Source organism: Salvelinus fontinalis, unplaced genomic scaffold (genome assembly GCF_029448725.1).
Source record: "Salvelinus fontinalis isolate EN_2023a unplaced genomic scaffold, ASM2944872v1 scaffold_0051, whole genome shotgun sequence".
Lineage (NCBI taxonomy): Eukaryota > Metazoa > Chordata > Actinopteri > Salmoniformes > Salmonidae > Salvelinus > Salvelinus fontinalis.
In genome coordinates, this window is record NW_026600260.1 from 24,506 (window position 1) to 46,889 (window position 22,384).

At 44.0% G+C, this 22,384-nt stretch overlaps 1 protein-coding gene across 12 annotated transcripts in view; it reads right to left on the minus strand.

The window, feature by feature from the left end:
• LOC129842548 (DISP complex protein LRCH3-like) overlaps window positions 1-22,384 on the minus strand; it is a 70,873-nt gene continuing 48,489 nt past the window's right edge. Inside the window, exons 14-21 of one of the 12 annotated variants that reach the window (XM_055911140.1) lie at window positions 20,451-20,504; window positions 15,343-15,396; window positions 13,306-13,342; window positions 12,902-13,015; window positions 12,028-12,128; window positions 11,609-11,746; window positions 11,195-11,272; window positions 1-6,681 (exon numbers count right to left, since the gene is read on the minus strand). In XM_055911140.1, coding sequence (XP_055767115.1) covers window positions 6,541-6,681; window positions 11,195-11,272; window positions 11,609-11,746; window positions 12,028-12,128; window positions 12,902-13,015; window positions 13,306-13,342; window positions 15,343-15,396; window positions 20,451-20,504 — 717 coding nt within the window. In that variant the 3' untranslated portion in view covers window positions 1-6,540. The other 11 variants (XM_055911132.1, XM_055911131.1, XM_055911134.1 and 8 more) reach the window with 11 other exon arrangements.

Here is a 22,384-nt window from a genome sequence, read left to right on the forward strand (position 1 = left end):
TGAAATGGGTAACTTTTATTAATGCACTTTAAAGAATTCCAAATATTAATTCCAGAAAATAATAATTCAATTTTGTACATGTTTTCAGGGACAATTTCTCAGCAAACAGTGTAAAAAGTAAAAAAGACCATGTTGCGGTCATGAAAGAAGGTCCTCTCTTTATCTGGTACCTACTTGTAAACATATGGAATGTATCTATTTTACTGGACAAATGTCACAGGGTCCAGACCCAGCAGTAGGGGCACATGATTTCTGCTGGAGAAACCCCCAGTCAGTCGACATAAGTTAAGAGGGGTGAAAATATCTAAACAAAACATTTATAATATATTTAAAATCACCTTTAACTTCCCTTTTCAGAACTCTGAGTCTTATCAAAACAAAGTTAAAATGGCAAAAACATACCTCTAATATATTTTTTCACTTCAGAAGCTACGTAGGCTGATTCCCAGTCTACATCGCTTTTACTGTAGGGTTTGTGCATCTATGTAGGCAGCCTACGTAGCTTTTACTGTAGGGATGTGCATCTATGTAGGCAGACTACGTAGCTTTTACTGTAGGGATGTGCATCTATGTAGGCAGATTCCCAGTCTACATCACTTTTACTGTAGGGATGTGCATCTATGTAGGCAGATTCCCAGTCTACATCACTTTTACTGTAGGGATGTGCATCTATGTAGGCAGATTCCCAGTCTACATCACTTTTACTGTAGGGATGTGCATCTATGTATGCAGATTCCCAGTCTACATCGCTTTTACTGTAGGGATGTGCATTTAAGTAGGCAGCCTACGTAGCTTTTACTGTAGGGATGTGCATCTATGTAGGCAGCCTACGTAGCTTTTACTGTAGGGATGTGCATCTATGTAGGCATCCTACGTAGCTTTTACTGTAGGGATGTGCATCAAACTAGGCAGCCTACGTAGCTTTTACTGTAGGGATGTGCATCTATGTAGGCATCCTACGTAGCTTTTACTGTAGGGATGTGCATTTAAGTAGGCAGCCTACGTAGCTTTTACTGTAGGGATGTGCATCAAACTAGGCAGCCTACGTAGCTTCTGAAAGGAAAAATATATATCAGAGGTATGTTTTTACTATTTTAACTTTCTTTTAGATAAGAGTTCTGGAAAGGGAGGCTGGGAATCTGCCTACAAGATCCCCGACCCCATCAATCAGTGGTCCTTGGGTCAGTCTTCACCAGAGTATTATTGTCAGCTCTAAGGCTAGCACTCCCTCATCCCCCTCCCTGGGAACAAGAGGTTGTGTCTGCCTCATTAGAACTAAGAGTCAGTCCGTTAACCTGACTTTCTGTGGGTAACACTGCTCTAAGTAGAGCTGGGCCATGTTCATTAGGGCATGCAACTGAACTGCAATGTTTCTTATTGGACAAGTACAGATAATCCCTGTTTCAGTGTGTTTTCTTCTGTTTGGTGCCTAATGAACACGACCTTGTCAATGGGGTTCACTAAGGACAGCGTTAGTGACAAATAAATACTGTTCCGGTCTGGCAGATTACTGTAACCGCTGCCAGACCAAATTAGCAATATGCACACCTGTGTGTGTAGCAAGAGCCACATTTGTGTCTATAAGATGTGGTTGAACAATTCACCAAAAACAACTTGATCATGACAAAAATTGGTGTCTTGAACAATGTCAATAGTTAAATCTGTAGATCCATTTGAATGTCATACAAACTTGGCTACATGTAGTGATAAAAAGATTAGTTCTGTGCATGAGGGAGACACTGTCATATTCACTAATACTTGTCTACGGTCTCAACACACCATGTTGAACTCACATGTGAAGGTGATGAGGTGGTTTGTAAAAAATACAAGAAAAAAATAAACGTTTGTTTGTAGAAAATCAAAAAGGTAGTGTATGTTTATCCCCAGTGCCTTAGCCCCAGAACCTGGCCGGCCCCAACAGCTCATCAGTAGAGTGGACTACAATAAGAAATAACCGTTACTGCAAGATAAAAACACAGATACTAATGCAAAGTTGCAGGCCTTGATGTCATGCTGTCAGTCAACCTGCCCATACAGTCAACCTGCCCATACATACACCCTTGATTAGAGACTTGACTGAGCTGTGCTCAAGGAAGAAGTTAACTGTAAACGCTGGTCTAGGATCAGCTTGAACCAATCCCACTCGTAACACTAACCTTTTAAGAGGCCTGTTTTCTTTTCTTATAGTACTCTTTATTTTACTTCCTTGGCCCAGCGCTTAGGGACATCGTCCAATCCATGTAGCTACACGAGAACGCAACTCCTTGTGGAAAAACACATGAATTACAGCTTTATACATGGGTGATTCTACAGAAGCGGTGCAAATTGCAATCCCACCCCGAAAAAAATAAAAATATATATATAAAAAAAATAAAAAGCTAAGTCTCCAAACTTAGGACATCTATATACATCACAATATGTTCTAAGGCAATACCAAATATATTGTTAAATTAATATAGTACAAAGTAATTGTTTATACACATTTCTTTTGAGAGGTGTTATATTATAAAGATACTGATCTAATAAGCAGTTGTTTATTTTTAAACATCTTTCCAAAAAAAGAATGCTGTCCCACATTTTGACATCACTAACTGAACACACACAATAAAAGACTGTGCCTTAAGCAACTCCTACAAATATCACCAGGTGTTGGGATTGCACCCCTCTCCAGCATGACCACATGGTGAGTAGTCTATCTGCAAACATTTCCGATAACATTTTTGAGCAAGTTGGTAAATCTTCATCTATTTTTAAATAGTGTCAGTACCAAACATCTCATATATCAAGAAATGTGTAAAGTACGCTTTTGGGATGTACATACAGTGCATTCAGAAAGTATTCAGACCCCATGACTTTTTCCCACTCATCAATCTACACACAATACCCTATAATGACGAAGCAAAAACATTTTTTTTAAACAGTTTTGCACATGTATAAAAAAAAAATGGAAATATCACATTTACCTAAGTCTTCAGGCCCTTTAGTTCGTACTTTGTTGAAGCACCTTTTGCAGCGATTACAGCCTTGACTCTACAAGCCTAGCACACTTATATTTGGGGAGTTTCTTCCCATTCTTCTCTGCAGATCCTCGCAAGCTCTGTCAGGTTGGATGGAGAGCGTCGCTGCACAGCTATTTTCAAGTCTCTCCAGAGATTCCAGGCTCTGGCTGGGCCCCTCAAGGACATTCAGAGACGTGTCCTGAAGCCAGTCCTGCGTTGTCTTGGCTGTGCGCTTAGGGTCATTGTCTTGTTGGTAGGTCAACCTTCACCCCAGTCTGAGGTCCTGAGTGTTCTGGAGCAGGTTTCCATCAAGGATCTCTGTACTTTGCTCTGTTCATCTTTCCCTCGATCCTGATTAGTCTCCCAGTCCCTGCCACTGAAAAATGTCCCCACAGCATGATGCTGCCACCACCACCATCTTTCACCTTAGTGATGGTGCCAGGTTTCCTCCAGACATGACACTTAGTATTCAGGCCAAAGAGTTGGTTTCATCAGAGCAGAGAATCTTGTTTCTGATGGTCTGAGAGTCCTTTGGGTGCCTTTGGGCAAACTCAAAGCGGGCTGTCAAGTGCATTTTACTGAGGAGTGGCTTCCGTCTGGCCACTCTACCATAAAGGCCTGATTGGTGGAGTGCTGCAGAGATGGTTGTCCTTCTGGAAGGTCCTCCCATCTCCACAGAGGAACTCAGGAGCTCTGTCAGAATGATCATTGGGTTCTTGGTCACCTCCTAGCTCTAGGAAGAGACTTGGTGGTTCCAAACGTAAGAATAATGGAGGCCACTGTGTTTTCGGGACCTTCAATGCTGCAGACATTTTTTGGTACCCTTCCCCTACGGACAATTTCTTCGACCTCATGGCTTGGTTTTTGCTCTAACATGCACTGTCAACTGTTGGAGCTTATATAGACAGGTGTGTGCCTCTGCAAATCATGCCCAATCAAGTTGTAGTAACAGCTCAAGGATGATCAATGGAAACAGGATGCACCTGAGCTCAATTTCGAGTCTCATAGCAAAAGATCTGAATAGTTACGTAAATAAGATATTTCATTAAAACATTTTTTTTTTAGATACATTTTTAAAACAAAAAAAAAATGCTTCCGCGTTGTTAATATGGGGGATTGTGTGTAGATTGATGAGGTGAAAAAAATATTGTATGTTTTAGAATAAGGCTGTAACGTAAGAAGATGTGGAAATTAAAGATGGCTAGCAATATGTTAGCCAGTGGAGGCTGCTGAGGGGAGGACGGCTCATAAATGGCTGGAATAGCGCAAATGGAATGGCAACAAACCATGTGTTTGATACCATTCCATACATTCCGCTCCAGCCATTGCAACAAGCCCGTCCTCCCAAATTAAGGTGCCACCAACCTCATTTGATGTTCAAAATAAGTCAAATTGAAAAAGTCACAACCGAAACAATTGACACCATGGAGATATACAGAGGTTTCATCGTTGTATCTTTGCCATTATGGCATCTGTGACAGCACGGGCAGTGCCATTGAGGCCATTTTCATTTTAAAGTTGCATGCGCCATGATCTACCAACTGAGCTACAGAGGACCACCATGTACCCACTTTCAAAATTGCACCTTGTGCATTATACTACTACAGCGTTCAGGAGTAAATTGAAAGCCTGACTGAGTCCCCCCCCCAAGACCACATTCGGTCTTTAACTTGTCATGGCCTCAACTCACTGGGTCTGGATCTTGGGACCAACAAAGTCCTGGTAGAAATCTTGGTCTTGGCTTCTGGATATTACCTTACTCTTTGGTTTACAAACAATAGGCAACCCAATTTGAAGAAGCCGATGCTCTCTGATCATTGGCTGATCACTTCCAAACCCATAGGAATCCCCACACAGTTGACTACTTTTAAATAGTGGAATCCCTCAATGGTAATGTCTATACTGAAACGAGTTAGATCTATCGGAGTCCTCCATTTATGTCTATGATTGACACCCTTTCCACCGAAACGCCTGTTATTTTGTCAATTTGGTTTGCAAATTATTTCTCCAATGAATCTATAATGGAAGGTTAATCAAAATAATCACTATTGTGCATGGTTCTTCCTTTATTGCAACTTTTTCACTGTGTTTTGTAATAACACTTTTTTGGGGGGGGTAAAGGTAAATTCAGATAAATATTTCAAATATGCAATACAAACAAAGTGTGTGAGTAGTATATATGTCTACCTGAAATATGTTGGAAGACGTGTGCTGAAAGTTGGGGAAAAATAGGATACAAATGCGATTTCTTTTTTGTCCCAGTTTGCACCACTTCTGTAAAATGACCCTGAGGGTACAAAACATTAAGAAAAACTCCTTTTCCATGACCGACTGACCAGGTGAAAGCTGATCCTTTATTAAATCCACTTCAAATCAGTGTAGATGAAGGGGAGGAGACAGGTTAAAGAAGGAGTTTTTAGACTTGAGACAATTGAGACATGGATTGTGTATGTGTGCCATTCAGAGGGTGAATGGGCAAGAAGATATTTAAGTGCCTTTGAACGGGGTATGGTAGTAGATGCCAGGCTCACCGGTTTGTGTCAAGTTTTTACACTCTACAGTTTCCAGTGTGTATCAAGAATGGTTCACCACCCAAAGGACATCCAGCCAACTTGACAACTGTGGGAAGCATTGGAGTCATCATGGGCCAGCATCCCTGTAGAATGCTTTCGACACCTTGTAGAGTCTAGGCCCTGATGAATTGAGGCTGTTCTGGGGGTGCAACTGAATATTAGGAAGGTGTTCGTAATGTTTTGTACACATTTTGAGAAAGTATAAAGCGTAGATTCCCGGAGCGCCCTCTCTCTCTCTAATCCAGCACCGGTTTTTGATTCAGCCAGCTCGTGTTTTGACCACAATAACAAAACAAAAAAAGACGGGTTCATTTAATAACAGCCATTTTAAGTGTTAGCAGCATCAATGTTCCCATGACGACAGACCACCACCGTTATTGTTGCTCTTTGTAGCACATGACCTTAAAAGGTTACTTATGCAACCGACAACTTCCTAGTCTCCTAACCCTTCCCCATACACCCACCCAACCCTTCTGACATGCAAGGATCTAACATGTGAAAGTAAAAGGAATATGAAAAATAAGATGAAATAATAATAGAAAATAAAACACCCCCTACTGAACATAGATAAGAGGAGGATGGAGAGAGAAGTCAAATGACTAATAATAGAAAATAAAAAACAACTCTTACTCGCCGTCCAACTGACTGTTTGTCTGCGACAATCTCGGTTGTCCATCTGTTCGTCCGTCAGTCTTTAGAGGCTGCAAGTCGTAAGCAGTCTGTGTGAGGACACAGAGGAAGAGACAGTCATCCCTTTCTTTGACGTACTCGTGCTCCCTCTTCTCTCTTCATTGGGGAAGACCTGTCTGGGAAGGCTGGGTGACCCTGTATGGTTGAGGGGGAGGGGGCCTAGGGTTGAGGGGAAGTGGGGGGTGGTCGAGAGGGAAAGCCATATGACGTACATTCGGAGAGCAAGAGGGTGGGTCCTGTATCTGTCCATCCATGATTGAGTGTGGAACTCTGCTGCCCTACATGGCCAGAGGGTTAGTGGTGGTGGCAGGGGAGGTTGTGTATTTGGGCGGGGCCAGCTCCAGGAGCGCACGTACCGTCCCGGCCACCAGGGGGAGCCCTCTCTCCTCCAGGATGTGGAGGGGCAGGCACAGCTGGGTCTGAGGCCAGATGAAGAGCACACGCACACAGACAACAAAGGGAGGAGGGGAAACGGGAGAACAAAAAAGGGTATGTCAATGGATGGGTAAATAATAAACTACCAAAAGATAACAGAAATAAACACAAATGGAAAGACAAACTCAACATAAGATGGAAAAGGAGGTGAATGGGATCCAAACGGCATGACCTTGAGGAGAGCATGGAAGCGGAGCAGGGAGCAGGTGTGCAAACACAGGCACAGGGTTACAATAAGTAGGGACTTGTGAACTGAGACACCCACTGAACAACATATCCCACAGGAGCAAATATGGAGGGAGCAGGAGAGAGAGAGAACAAGCTGAACACAAGCAGAAGTAGCGGGGAGAGAAGACAGGCGGCAAAGAGGAAGGAAGTCACACCAAATATTTGGTTCATTTTATTGTGGAAGGAGGAGCTCTGGGAAAGAGTTGAAAGGTCAACAACAGAAGACACAGGAGAGATAGGCACGTGGTTACACACACTGGAAGCAAACAGACCACTGACAGAGAGAACATACACACCGCTCTTCAGAGCCAGAGGAGACATTACTCCTTGTCATTCAGCATAGACCAACAACAAACTACACACACAGCCTGCGTCCCCCGAATGGCACCCTATTCCCTATTGAGTGCACTACTTCTAACCAGGGGGCACATAGGAATCTGATTACAAGTAGTGCACTATAAAGAATAGGGTCCTATTTGGAACAAACCACAGATTCACTGTCTCACAAAATATGTGCTTTGTCTTCGTAGAGAACGGTATAAGAGCACTCATTGCGATATACAGTGCCTTCAGAAAGTTTTCACACCTCTTGACTTTTTCCACATTTTGTTGGAACACACACAATACCCCATAATGTTAAAGTGGAATTATGTTTTTAATTAAAAATTAAACGCTGAAATCAATACGTTTTTGTGACAAAATGTGGAAAAAGTCAAGGGGTGTGAAAACTTTCGGAAGGCACTGTAGTCCTGCCGTAGCCTGGGGCTGATTGTTACCACAGCTTGTGCCTACATAGACTGGTCCCAGATCTGTTTGTGCCATCTTACCCGCACAAACACATCTGGAACCAGGCTAGTGTTAAACACATTCATCACACACCTGAGACACAAAATGGGGGTAGAGTGAAGTTGCCTCTACACTGATCTTGGGTCAGTTTAGCATTTTACCCACTAAAGGTTAAAGACAAAGTGAAACATTGTAGTAAGTTAAAAGTGCTTTTGATAACCAAATGTGATAAAGAAGCAAGTTCAAACCCTTAAACCAGTACAAAAAAAACATTAGAAAATCGTCAGTTCTGCCAGTCCTATTCTGTTAAAGGTCCCCAAATTACACACATCCCTGGGCCGCTCGTCTTTTCAGTTCGCTGCAGCTAGCGACTGGAAACGAGCTGCAACAAACACTCAAACTGGACAGTTTTATCTCAATCTCAACATTCAAAGACTCAATCATGGACACTCTTACTGACACGTGTGGTTGCTTAACACGATCTATTGTTATCTACCATGTTTGTGCTGCTACCATGTGGCGATGTTGTCATGATGTGTTGCTACTATGTTGTGCTGTCATGTGTTTCTGTCATGTTGTGTAGTTGTCTCTTTCGTCGTGATGTGTGTTTTGTCCTACATTATAATTTGTTTGCCCCCATTCTCACAGGAGGTATTTTGCCTCTTGGTAGGCAGTCATTGTAAATAAGAACTTGTTCTTAACTGACTTACGTAGTTAAATAAAAAATTATCTTGTGCAAGCTGGGCTATCAGAGCTAGGTAGTAAGACCAAAACCACTCCAAGCTCAGCTATCATTGATGGATATTTTGTTAGTTAGCTAGCGATGTTATCAGAACAGCTTGCGACAGTGCAGAATGTTACTATGGATACTGGCAGCATCGTGTGGTAAGTCTGACTACTAGCTGCAATTGATTTAATAGGAGTGGACATTTAACAACCTACATGTCTGTAGCTAACGTTAGCTTGCATTAACTGAATACTTGTTTTACTAGTCAGCTGTTTCTAGCCCAGCTAGCCTCGCTTAGGTTTGGCACATCTGAAGTCCCTCGCTGCAAACCATATTGAATACTGTTTTATGCATAGTGTACACCATGTGCCTACAAAAGTGACTATTATTGTGGGCACTACCATGCGGTTAGCTAAGCTTTTTGCTCTTAGCTAGCTTGATGGCTAACTTCGGCTAACAGTACGATCGATGCCCGTCTAAACTACTGTAATGTTTAACACAGCTAGACCTTGCTCGCTGAATGAACACAGAAACATGTGCAATTGGGTTATTGACTGGACTATACAAGTTTATTCAATGCTAGCTAACTGCTTTGCTATTGTGGACGTCATGTATTTAGCTCCTTACTAATGTCGGGAAACAGTAGATCCGATGCCCCTGCCCATGTGAAAATTACAATTATATAGCCTACATCTGACTAAGCTCAAAACTTTTTTGACAGGACAATACAGGCTTGTTAACATGATTGTTATTGTTTTATTGTTGTTCCATCTCAAATTGGTAGTTTTAGCTTTTCCTTTATTCACTTCTTGAACAAAAAGCCATGCGTACAGTTCAGTGCAGACGCTCTACCATTCCCATGACGTTTTTTTCAATATGACTGTGGCCACATCTTTCCAAGCTTGTGCTAGGTGCTCCAAAACCTATCATATGTTTTAAAAGCATTTTCATAACATCACGTTCAACAACGTTACCTAATGTCGACATGTAAAATGTAGGTTGATTTGAGCATTTCAGTTCCACTAAGGTTAGGATTGGGGAAGGGGAAGCAGATCCTAGATCTGTACCGAGGGGTAACATCACCCCGGAGCCACAAAATGAGCGTTAGGACAGAGGGGGGCTTGATCACAGACAGTCAAGGAGAAAAAGGTGCCTGTAGGATACTTGATTGTGCGTCAGCAAGGACTCAAAGGCTTACAAATTACCCTCGGCTACCTGCTCTCTTCTTGATTAGGCAAAAACGTCCGACTGACTTTGCAGCTAAGGCGAAGCCGTGTTCGAGTCAGGAAAGAAGAGAAGCGATAGGGCGTTGAATGGTCAGATTACTCGTGGTTGTTTCTTCTCAGAGGCAGTCGGATAGGAGGAAGCACGTAGGCTACATATGACAAGCACATCGACTTTGATGTTATCTGTGCAATGGAAGCGCTTTCGGGTGTGAAGGTTCCATCTAAAAACACAGGCACACACGTCTGCAGGCGGACAAACTTAAGGCACAGAAGGAGGTTCAGTAGGTAGGTACAGTAGCAGACAGCTCATTGACAACATAGCAACCTCCGGGTCTCGCTGTCTCTCTCAATGGGGGCAGTGCCAGTACATCACAGAAGGGTAACGAGGGAGCATTGAAGGTCCACCTCACCACTCCTTGAGTGGAAGCAAGTAACCTTCCCCAACAAACAACTGGAACAACAAAAGATAAAACCTACTATATGGCTTTTGGCATATGGAGTTGTTCCCTTTTCAGTGGATGGCAAACCAGGCAGTGGCGAGCGCTCCTCTTTGTTATGGTAGAGTGGGACAGAGAGGTCCACTCTCATTCTTGCGTTTTTCCCTTGTTGAGTTCTGCTGCGTCTGAATGGATACCGCTGTGGTGATGGGAGTCGGCGCAATATGAAATGAGAAGCGCGTAGGAGTGCGAGTGGTGTGTGAGCGCGCATGTGTGTGTACGAGTGGTGGAGAGCCAGTTGGGTAAGGTGAGGAAGGGGTTGTGTGGTCCAGACAGACAGTTCAGAGGTGGGGCACCAGGTTGCAGTACAGGGCACACAGCACAGACATGGTGGACAGATAGAAGAGGGCGAAGCCTGCCAGCTGGGCCGGGGGAGAAGGCATTAGGAGGGGGGGAGGAGCCATGGAAAGCAGGACCCCCAGCGTCCCGTAAACACAGCCTCTCCGGCCATCCAGAACCTCCTCCACTGTGCACAGCCTCTCCTGTCCCATGGGAGATGAAGCAGGGGAGAGAATGGCCAGGCAAAGGATACAATTACATAGATAGGGGAGTTGTGTGTTTGGACGGACAGATGGAAGATGAGTTTGAGGGGGAAGTGTTACGGTTAAAAGGAAGAAGAGCGGAGGAGCAGAAAGAGAAAGTTACTGTTAGTAACAGGCAAGCGGCTCTCCAAGTAAAGTTTACAAAAGCTCTGCAGGTTTTCCAGTTGAGTTAGCTGGAGTCAACTGATAAAAAGAGCAGGGACCGAGAACGAGGCTAAACTTTAGTGTTGATACAAAAAGCAGAGTAGTAGAGGGAAGAAATCTGATGACAGAAGAGAAAAACCTGCACTGACAGTAGCCTTTAGGTATTTAACTAAATTGGTGAGGTCACCGTCTGCTGCTAGCAAATTAAAATCTGAAGAACAGTCCGTCAGTACAGGTTCTCTTGTATCACATGCTGTTTCTAACCCATCACAAACACACAGACGTTTTAGCATGAGGACTAGTGAGTTGTATACCAGTCCTTTATTCAACTAATGTGAAGGTCTTACCTGTGGAACCCCGATCCTGCGACACGCCTCCAGAAAGTTCTCCACGTTCCGCCGACACTTGGCCATCGTCAGTTTGGGCTTGATGGACAGAGACAACGATAAGCACAACGACATCGGCTTATCTCAAATGGCACCCTATTACCTGTATAGTGCACTACTTTTGACCAGGGCCTACGGTCACAGTAGTGCACTATGTAGGGAATAGGGTGCCATTTGGGACATATGCAGTGTCTGATCATAACCCAAATGCAAATGTATGACAGTAATAAGGAGTAAAAAGGAGCATTGTTGTATTGATATGCTTGAAGTGTAGTGTTCCTGACTGACTAAATTCATCCTAAAACTGACATCTCACTAATGCACGTATGGTATGCATGCACAGCACACGCATAAAGTGCACACACAAACACTCACCACAGCAGGGGAGGGCACATGGATGCTGGGTACGGATCGTGGCCGCACATGATTTGTCAGATGGCAGAGGACGACCCCGTCGGTCAGTGCTGCTCCCAGGTCGCTGGGCAAGGACACTTTCAGACGTGACTCTATGTTCTACAAAATAGAGCAGGACACAATTACAGGGGGATTAGCACAAGTAGGGCCAGGAGTTTTTCCTGACCTTGTGATCTGACCTGGGCTCATAAAGCATCTCAGAGTAGGAGTGCTGATCTAGGATCAGGTCCCGTGTCCATCTAATTATGATCTGAAGATTCTAGTTCAGCACTTCTCCTCTGAAATGCTTTATGAATATGGGCCAAGGAACCCAGTAGAAACTCCAGGCCCTAGTGGCTTGGTCAAAAGGGGGGAGAATCTGTTTGTCGGGTGTTGTTCACCTTCCGCAGTTGCTCCACCAGAGCAGCCTCCTCTCCCATGGGGCCTTGAGGCTGGGTAGGGGTCACCTCTTCAGGCTCCGGCCTGGGGGCGGCACCATCACCTGGGGGGGAAGGCAGAACCAGACAGGCTCAAACATACACATACAAGATCAAAAGCTGGTGAAAGCAGAATGGGTGCTAATCATTTATTCTGAAGAGGGTGAAGTCCAGCTCTCTACAGATACAATGACATTATCAGACGCCTGGCAAACAATGCAGAAGACAAACTACAGTAGATAGACGGAACTCTACAGCCGACAGACAGGCGGAACTCTACAGCAGACAGGCGTAACTCTCGAGAACTCTACAGCAGACAGGCGGAACTCTAGAGCAACAGACGGAACTCTAGAGCCGACAGACAGGCGGAACTCTCGAGAACTCTACAGGCGGAACTCTACAGCAACAGACAGGCGGAACTCTACAGCAACAGACAGGCGGAACTCTACAGCAGCAGACAGGCGGAACTCTGACCTATAGTCAGACAGCACTCAAAGTAACAGATGGGATCAGAAAACCAACAGAGCTGAACATCATACATACAAGTCAAAAAGCTGACAATTTCCCCTCACCCATTTCAAACAGAAATCTGTCCATGTTGAAAATGATTCCCCACCGCCCCCCTTCTATTTTGATCAACTATCTACAGTGTTGCTCAGTGACTTTGCAGGATCCCAATCAGACATGTCTATCAGCCCAGACACAGTTACCAGAACAATGTCACATACGACACTCAATTGTGACATGCGCATTGCACGCTCAAGAGGTACCAACACTCTCTTCTGAAAGCTCCCAAGGCCATGCAGCAAGATCCAGAGGTTGTGATCCGGTGACATACCTCTCCTCTGCTCTTCCTTCTGGCTGAGGCGAAACAGGAAGCTGTCTGGCCGCTGGGCGGGCCCCTGGCAGGAGGGCGGGGCAACAGGTCTGGGGTAAGAAGGTGATTGGAGGGCTGCAAGCAGAACAGGATGTGAGCAGGTGGGAGAGCGGCAGAGTGAATAGACAGTGGAGTAAAATCCTTTCAGATCCACAGGAACATCTAGGGGGTAGTGGTCAATTTGGAATACAGAAATTAGTAAATTAGTAAAGAGAGGGAGGAGTGTGTTGGAAGCCGCTCAAGTTCACATCCATTTATAATATGGTTTCCCTGGAAGCCAGTAGGACAAGCTGCACCGAGCAGTGTATGGCAGCCGTGATGTAACCGTAGAGGGAAATGGAGGAATAGTGTGACTGGTGTCTTACCTGTGGGAGACAGGGAGGAGGAGCGATCCTCGCCCTGCTGAGTGGCCAGTCGAGTCCGAGCGGAGAGCAAACAAAGAGAGGGAGAGAGAGAGAGTTCATGTAATTTGAGTCAAGACAAAAACACCATTCATGCATATACAGTTCCCTCAACAATACTCCGGTCTCACCCCTCCTTTGACACCAGAGATGTAATGGGGGAGGGTAAAGGCCTGTAAACATCACTCGACTGTTTGGTGTTTACAGACCTATCTTTTAGCTCTACAACAAAGATGGGCAACTGTTACATAAGAGAGGGTGGACTATGGGCATAGAGCCATGAAGCAGGCTCTCTGGCTGCAGGTAGGTAGAGTGCCCCTTAGAGAGGTCGACCGATTAATTAGGGCCAATTTCAAGTTTTCAGAGCAAATCGGTAATCGGCATTTTTGGACGCCGATTGTGGGCGATTACATCGCACTCCACGAGGAGACTGTGTGGCAGGCTGACCACTTGTTACGCGAGTGCAGAAAGGAGCCTAGGTAAGTTGCTAGCTAGCATTGAACTTATCTTATAAAAAACATCAATCTTAACATAATAACTAGTTAACTACACATGGTTGATGATATTACTAGCTTGTCCTGCGTTGCATATAATCAATGCGGTGTATGTTAATTTATCATCAAATCCCAGCCTACTTCACCAAACGGGTGATGATTTAACAAGCGCATTAGCGAAAGAAAGCACTGTCGTTGCACCAATGTGTACCTAACCATAAACATCAATGCCTTTCTTATATTCATTACACAAGTATATCTTTTTTTAAACCTGCATATTTAGTGAATATTGACTGCTAACATGAATGTATTTTAACGAAGGAAATTGTGTCACTTCTCTTGCGTTCTGTGCAAGCAGAGTCAGGGTATATGCAGCAGTTTGGGCCGCCTGGCTCGTTGCGAACTGTGTGAAAGACCATTTCTTCCTAACAAAGACTGTAATTAATTTCCCAGTAATTTACATAATTATGCAATGTAACAGCATTATTTAGACTTAGGGATGCCACCCGTTGGATAAAATATGGAATGGTTCCGTATTTCACTGAAAGAATAAACGTTTTGATTTCAAAATGATAGTTTCCGGATTTTACCATATTAATGACCAAAGGCTCGTATTTCTGTGTTTATTATATTAAGTCTATGATTTGATATTTGATAGAGAAGTCTGACTGAGCGGTGGTAGGCAGCAGCAGGTTCGTAAGCATTCATTCAAACAGCACTTTTCTGCGTTTGCCAGCAACTCTTCACTGTGTTTCAAGCATTGTGCTGTTTATGACTTCAAGCCTATCAACTCCCGAGATTAGGCTGGCAATACTAAAGTACCTATTATAACATCCAATAGTCAAAGGTATATGAAATACAAATGGTAGAGAGAGAAATAGCCCTATAATTACTACAACCTAAAACTTCTTAACTGGGAATATTGAAGACTCATGTTAAAAGAAACCACCAGCTTTCATATGTTCTCATGTTCTGAGCAAGGAACTTAAACTTTAGCTTTTTTACTTGGCACATATTGCACTTTTACTTTCTTCTCCAACACCTTGTTTTTGCATTATTTAAACCAAATTGAACATGTTTCATTATTTGAGACTAAATAGATTTTATTTATGTATTATATTAAGTTAAAATAAAAGTGTTCATTCAGTATTGTTCTAATTGTCATTATTACAAATATATATATATAAAAATCGTCCGATTAATCGGTATCGGATTTTTTTGGTCCTCCAATAAATCGGTCGATCTCTAATGGATTGGATTAAATACACCTATGCTCAAAGTGCTTTACATTGTACAGGGGAAACACCTCAGCTCACACCTGGGTGATGCCACGGCAGCCATTTTGCAAGGGAGAGCGCACCACACATGCGCTAGCCAAACCCTAACAATCACCTAACTGGCCCTGGGCCAGTGTTTAGCAACATGCTTTAACACCCAAAGTATAAGGAAATAAAGAGAAAGAGACGGCGAAGGGAGGTTGAAAAGAAGACGTGCAAGTTTGCAGTACCTGCAGTAGACACGTGGGGACGATATCTATGGACATCCCAGACCCGGAAAGAGACTGGGGTGGGGGGGACAAAAATATAAAAGGAGAGAGACAAGAGAGTAAAGCCAAAAGGTGGATTGAAAGATTTTTAAAAATAAAAATGTAACTCAAGAAAAATAAGATAAAAAGAGACTATTAAATGCTGAGAAAGATAGAGAACATTGAGTACTATTCTGCTAATTGAGTAAGCACAGTGGAAACAGCATGCAAGCATGCATTCCACCCTGCATACCACTGCTGGCTTGCTTCTGAAGCTAAGCAGGGTTGGTCCTGGTCAGTCCCTGGATGGGAGACCAGATGCTGCTGGAAGTGGTGTTGGAGGGCCAGTAGGAGGCACTCTTTCCTCTGGTCTAAAAAATATCCCAATGCCCCAGGGCAGTGATTGGGGACACTGTCCTGTATAGGGTGCCGTCTTTCGGATGGGACGTTAAACGGGTGTCCTGACTCTCTGAGGTCATTAAAGATCCCATGGCACTTATCGTAAGAGTAGGGGTGTTAACCCCGGTGTCCTGGCTAAATTCCCAATCTGGCCCTCAAACCATCATGGTCACCTAATAATCCCCAGTTTACAATTGGCTCATTCATCCCCCTCCTCTCCCCTGTAACTATTCCCCAAGTCGTTGCTGCAAATGAGAACGTGTTCTCAGTCAACTTACCTGGTAAAATAACGGTAAAATAAAATAAAAATAAATAAAAAACAACTGTGTTTGTGGGTGTTTGCGTCTGTGTGATGGTACACTACATGACAAAATGATGTGGACACCTGATATAACAGCCTCCACTCTTCTGGCTTTCCACTAGATGTTGGAACATTGCTACGGGGACTTCAGCCACAAGAGCATTAGCGAGGTCGGGCACTGACGTTAGGTGATTAGGCCTGGCTCGCAGTCGGCATTCCACTTCATCCCAAAGGTGTTCGATGGTGTTGAGGTCAGGGCTCTATGCAGCACAGTTCTTCCACACCGATCGACAAACCATTTCAGTATGGACCTCACTTTGTGCATAGGGGCACTGTCATGCTGAAAAAGGAAAGGTCCTTCCCAAACTGTTGCCACAAAGTTGGAAGCACAGAATCTTCTGGAATGTCATTGTATGCTGCAGCGTTAAGATTTCCCTTCACTGGAACTAAGGGGCCTAGACCGAACCATGAAAAACAGCCCCAGACCATTATTCCTCCTCCACCAAACTTTACAGTTGGCACTATGCATTGGGACAGTCCTCCTGGCATCCGCCAAACCCAGATACGCCACTCCAGAGAACGCGTTTCCACTGCTCCAGAGTTCAATGGCAGCGAGCAATACACCACTCCAGCCGACGCTTGGCATTGCGCATGATGATTTTAGGCTTGTTTGCGGCTGCTCGGCCATGGAAACCCATTTCATGAAGATCCCAACTAAGAGTTATTGTGCTGACATTGCTTCCAGAGGCAATTCAGAACTTGGTAGTGAATGTTGGGGCTATGCGCTTCAGCACTCAGCGGTCCCGTTCTGTGAGCTTGTGTGGCATAACACTTCGCGGCTGAGCCATTGTTGCTCCTAGACATTTCCACTTCACAATAACAGCATTTACAGTTGACCGGGGCAGCTCTAGCAGGGCATAAATTTGTCAAATGGACTTATTGGAAAGGTGGCATCCTATGACGGTGCCATGTTGAAAGTCACTGAGCTCTTCAGTGAGCTATTCTACTGCCAACGTTTGTCTATGGAGATTGCATGGCTGTTTGCTCAGTTTTATTCACCTGTCAGCAGCAGGTGTGGCTGAAATAGCCAGATCCACTAATTTGAAGGGTTGTACACATACGTTTATATATATATATATATACACAGTGCATTTGGAAGTATTCAGACCCCTTGACTTTTCCCACTGTTACGCTACAGCCTTGTTTAAAATGTATTTAAAAAAAAAAAAAAATCCTCATCAATTCACACACAATAACCCACAATGGCAAAGCAAAAACAGGTTTTTAGAATTATTTGCAAAGGTATAAAAAAAAAACTGAAATATCACATTTACATAAGTATTCATACCCTTTACTCAGTACTTTGTTAAAGCACCTTTGGCAGCGATTACAGCCTCAAGTCTTCTTGGGCATGACGCTACAAGCTTGGCACACCTGTATTTGGGGAGTTTCTCCCATTCTTCTCTACAGATCCTCTGAAGCTCTGTCAGGTTGGACGGGGAGTGTCGCTGAACAGCTATTTTCAGGTCTCTCCAGAGATGTTCGATGGGGTTTAAGTCTGTGCTCTGGCTGGGCCCCTCAAGGACATTCAGAGATTTGTCCCGAAGCCAGTCCTGCGTTGTCTTGGCTGTGTGCTCAGGGTCGTTGGAAGGTGAACCTTCGCCCTCCAGTCTGAGGTCCTGAGGATCTCTCAGGTTTCCCTTGTTCCTGACTCCCAGTCCCTGCTGCTGAAAAACATCCCAACAGCATGATGCTGCTACCACCATGCTTCACCGTAGGAATGGTGCCAGGTGTCCTCCAGACGTGAAGCTTGGTATTCAGGCCAGAGTGTTCAATCTTGGTTTCATCAGACCAAACAATATTGTTTCTCATAGTCAGAGTCCTTTAGGTGCTTTTTGGCAAACTCCAAGCGGGCTGTCATGTGCCTTTCACTGAGGAGTGGCTTCCGTCTTGCCACTCTACCATTAAGGCCTGATTGGTGGAGTGCTGCAGAGATGGTTGTCCTTCTGGAAGATTCTCCCATCTCCACAGAGGAACTCTGGAGCTCTGTCAGAGTGATCATTGGGTACTTGGTCACCTCCCTGACCAAGGCCCTTCTCCCCTGAATGCTCAGTTTGGCGGGGCGGCCAACTCTAGGAAGACTCTTGGTGGTTCCAAACTTCTTCCATTTAAGAATGATAGAGGCCACTGTTCTTGGGGACCTTAAATGCGGCAGACATTTTTTGGTACCCTTCCCCAGATCTGTGCCTCAACACAATCCTGTCTGAGCTCTACAGACAATTCCTTCGACCTCATGGCTTGGTTTTTGCTATGACATGAACGGTGGAAACATCAAGGATGATCAATGGAAACAGGATGCACATGAGCTCAATTTCGAGTTTCATAGCAAATGGTCTGAATACTTTTGTAAATATTTTGAATAAACTTTTTCAAACTTATAAAATTATGGGGTTTTGTGTGTAGATGGATGAAATGAACATTATTTTTTAATCCACTTTAGAATAAGGCTGTAACATAACAAAATGTGGAAAAAGTTTAAGGGTCTGAATACTTTCCGAATGCACTGTAGTGTATGTTTGCAGACAGCGCATGTACACCATTTTACATTTGAGTCATTTAGCAGATGCTCTTATCCAGAGCAATTTACAGAAACAATTAGGATTAAATGCCTATGACTTGGTTTGTTTGTATGTACTGCTGTTCATCATTAATCCAACAATGTGTGACTGCGTGTGTGTATGTATACTGTGTACACATAGTTGCTCCCTAAATGTGCGTGTGAAACAAGTCAAATGTTTGTGCGTATGTAGTACTGTAACCAAAAGTGTTTCACCTGCTTGTAAGTGCCAGGCCTCCTCTTTATAGTGTTGGTGTCAGTGTCTATCTCAAACACCATGCGAGGCTGGTACTCGCTCTAACAGTGAACCAGCCGGAGACGGAAGAGAGAGAGACAGAAAAGAAATACAGAAAGAGGGGAATCAGAAGGGAAAGAAGTGGAGGAGAAGTGGAGGGGTTAAGCCAGGACAGGTGTAAGCTGGTTACAATGCGCCAGGAAGACAAAGAGACCTATTTGCTGAGCCCATGGGCTCTCCATAGAAAATTAGTGAACTATATAGGGAACAGGGTGCCATTTGGGATATGCCCATTGTCTATTGAACAGGTGAATGAAAGCAAGAAGGGGACAGGCAAGGAATCCAATATCAGCAGGTCATCTAATAACTATACTAACAGCATTTTCGCACTATCGTGCCGACCCAAACCATACCGTGCTGGTGTGGATATTTACATTTTACATTTCCTTAAGTGAGCAGAGGGGCATGGTTAGCTCGCCATGTCCCGCCCAAACCAGGCTTTAAATAAGCTGTGTGTAACAAAGCAGGCTGATCCTTGGGTTAGACCATACTGTGCTCAGAGAAAAGTGAGCCAGAGGAGTACAGTTTGGGTCAGAGGAACGTTTGTGTGAAAAATGTATAATAGCCAGGGTGGTGTTCATTAGGCACTTGACAGAAAATGAAAATTAGCGTTTCATCTTAGTCCCACTTGGCAGTTTGGTGCGTAATAAAAACGTCACAGTTAGATATTCTACAAGTCTGGAACTCTATTGGAGGGATGCGACACCATTCTTCCATGAGAAATTCCATCATTTGGTGTTTTGTTGATGGTGGTGGAAAAAACTCAGGCGCCGCTCCAGAATCTCCCATAAGTGTTCAATTGGGTTGAGATCTGGTGACTGAGACACACACACACACACTTTAAACCCCATATGCTTTTTTGAGACCCCTCTTTCAAAGTCACTGAGATCTCTTCTAGCCATGAGGGCCAAAATAATGTTTAACTGGCCATTTTATACATGACCCTAATCATGATGGGATGTTAATTGCTTAATTAACTCAGGAACCAGACCTGTGTGGAAGCACCTGCTTTCAATATACTTTGTATCCCTCATTTGTCAGTTACCTGTAAGTCTATAGATTGGTTATATAGCTACACACATTCACACTATAAATCAGACAAGAGTGTCAATCCAACCCTGGAAGACTAGTTAGAGAAGGAGGGAGGACAATGAAAGGTTATTGGGTGTTGACGGGTGGTTAGAGGACGGAAAGAGAGCAGGTAACACCACGTGGGGTCGCCAGGTATATATCTTTTTTTACGAGTACAGATTATTGTATGGAATGATATACAAATGTTTGAGAAATATTACTTGAAAAATAAAATTGTATTGCGTAAATACAGTATTCATTGTTTTCTTTTCACTTTAATAAGAGATGTACATGCAATGAATCGAAGGTTATTTGTTGATGTAAAACCTAAATTGACCACTGTTTTAAAATCAGTGGAGGAGGAGTGAAGGGAAGAAGAGAATGGGAGCACAGCCCCGGGGCCTTACCATGAAGAGGGCTGAGTCATCCGTGTGGGTGGAACGCCTGGAGGGGTACGCGTTCTGGCAGGGAGGAGTGGAAGAGAGGGAATGAGGACAGAACACACAAGAAGACAGGAGGTGAGGATGGAGAGGAGGGGGATATAGCTAGGATATATAGCCAGGGCTCCAGACTAACATTTTCCCCTGGTGTCACCAGCCCAAAAATGTGTGCCGCATCACACAATGGAATATATTTGAGTCAGCACCTTATAAAGTCATTCACAATGCTTTATTAAAGAAGTGACAGTGCTAACAACTTGAATCTCAGAGTTCTAAAACCGGACCAAAGCACTTGGGTTACACAGAAACAGTACGAGTAGTAGCTGGCTAACACCAGTCGGATGAGAGAAAGGAAGCTAAATGCATTTAGCTATGTAAGGTTTTTCCACATGGCTGAAGTGATCTGTGTAAACTGTTGGCCTTGACACTTGCATGTAATAAGCACAATTATAAACTGGGTGGTTCGAGTCCTGAATGCTGATTAGCTGACAGCGTGGTATATCAGACCGTATACCACAGGTATGACAAAATATTTATTTTTACTGCTCTAATTAAGTTGGTAAACAGTTTAAACTAGCAATAATGCACCTTGGGGGTTTGTGAAATATGGCCAATATACCATGGCTAAGGGCTGTATCCAGGAACTCCGCTTCGTGCCTAAGAACAGCCCTTAGCCGTGGCATATGGGCCATATACAACACCCCCTTGTGCCTTATTGCTTAAGGGATTGGACCCTTAAAATGTTTTTTTTTTGTCTAAAATGACATCCCCAAATCTAACTGCCCGTAGCTCAGAACCTGAAGCAAGGATATGCATATTCTTAATACCATTTTAAAGGAAACACTTTGACGTCTGTGGAAATGTGAAATTTATGTAGGAGAATATAACACATTTGATCTGGTAAAGGATAACAAAGAAAAAAAGCTGCATTTTCTATATTCTTTTGGTTCCATCATCTTTGAAATGCAAGAAAAGCAACCTTTGCGCAGTAAAAATAAAACAATTTTCCAGTACACAACTTTGACCTACTACAGTAGCTATGTTGATCTACTGTACTTCAAACAATGTGTATGCAGGTTGCTTACGATTCAAACCTTCTCAAACAGCCTAATTCATCCTCTTAGAGGAGGTGCTTCCACAATAATGTGATTTGCACTGCATCTAGGGCTTTGGAGCTTACAGAAATCAGGAATGCAGACAGGCTCTATAGACCTCTATATACAGTGCATTCAGAAAGTACTCAGACCCCTTGACATTTTCCACATTTTGTTACATCACAGCCTTATTCCTTTAGGTGCCTTTTGGCAAACTCCAAGTGGGCTGTCATGTGCCTTTTACTGAAGAATGGCTTCCGTCTGGTCACTCTACCATAAAGGCCTGATTGGTGGAGTGCTGCAGAGATGGTTGTCCTTCTGGAAGATTCTCCCATCTCCACAGAGGAACTCGGGAGCTCTGTCAGAGTGACCATTGGGTTCCTTGGAGTGTGAAGGTGAACAGAAAGGCTCTGGAGCAACGAACCGCCCTTGCTGTCTCTGCCTGGCCGGTTCCCCTCTCTCCACTGCGATTCTCTGCCTCTAACCCTATTACAGGGGCTGAGTCACTGGCTTACTGGTGGTCTTCCATGCCGTCCCTAGGAGAGTTTCATCACTTGAGTGGGTTGAGTCACTGACGTGATCTTCCTGTCTGGGTTGGCGCCCTCCCTTGGGTTGTGCCGTGGCGGAGATCTTTGTGGGCTATACTCGGCCTTGTCTCAGGATGGTAAGTTGGTGGTTGAAGATATCCCTCTAATGGTGTGGGGGCTGTGCTTTGGCAAAGTGGGTGGGGTTATATCCTGCCTGTTTGGCCCTGTCCAGGGGTATCATCGGATGGGGCCACAGTGTCTCCTGACCCCTCCTGTCTCA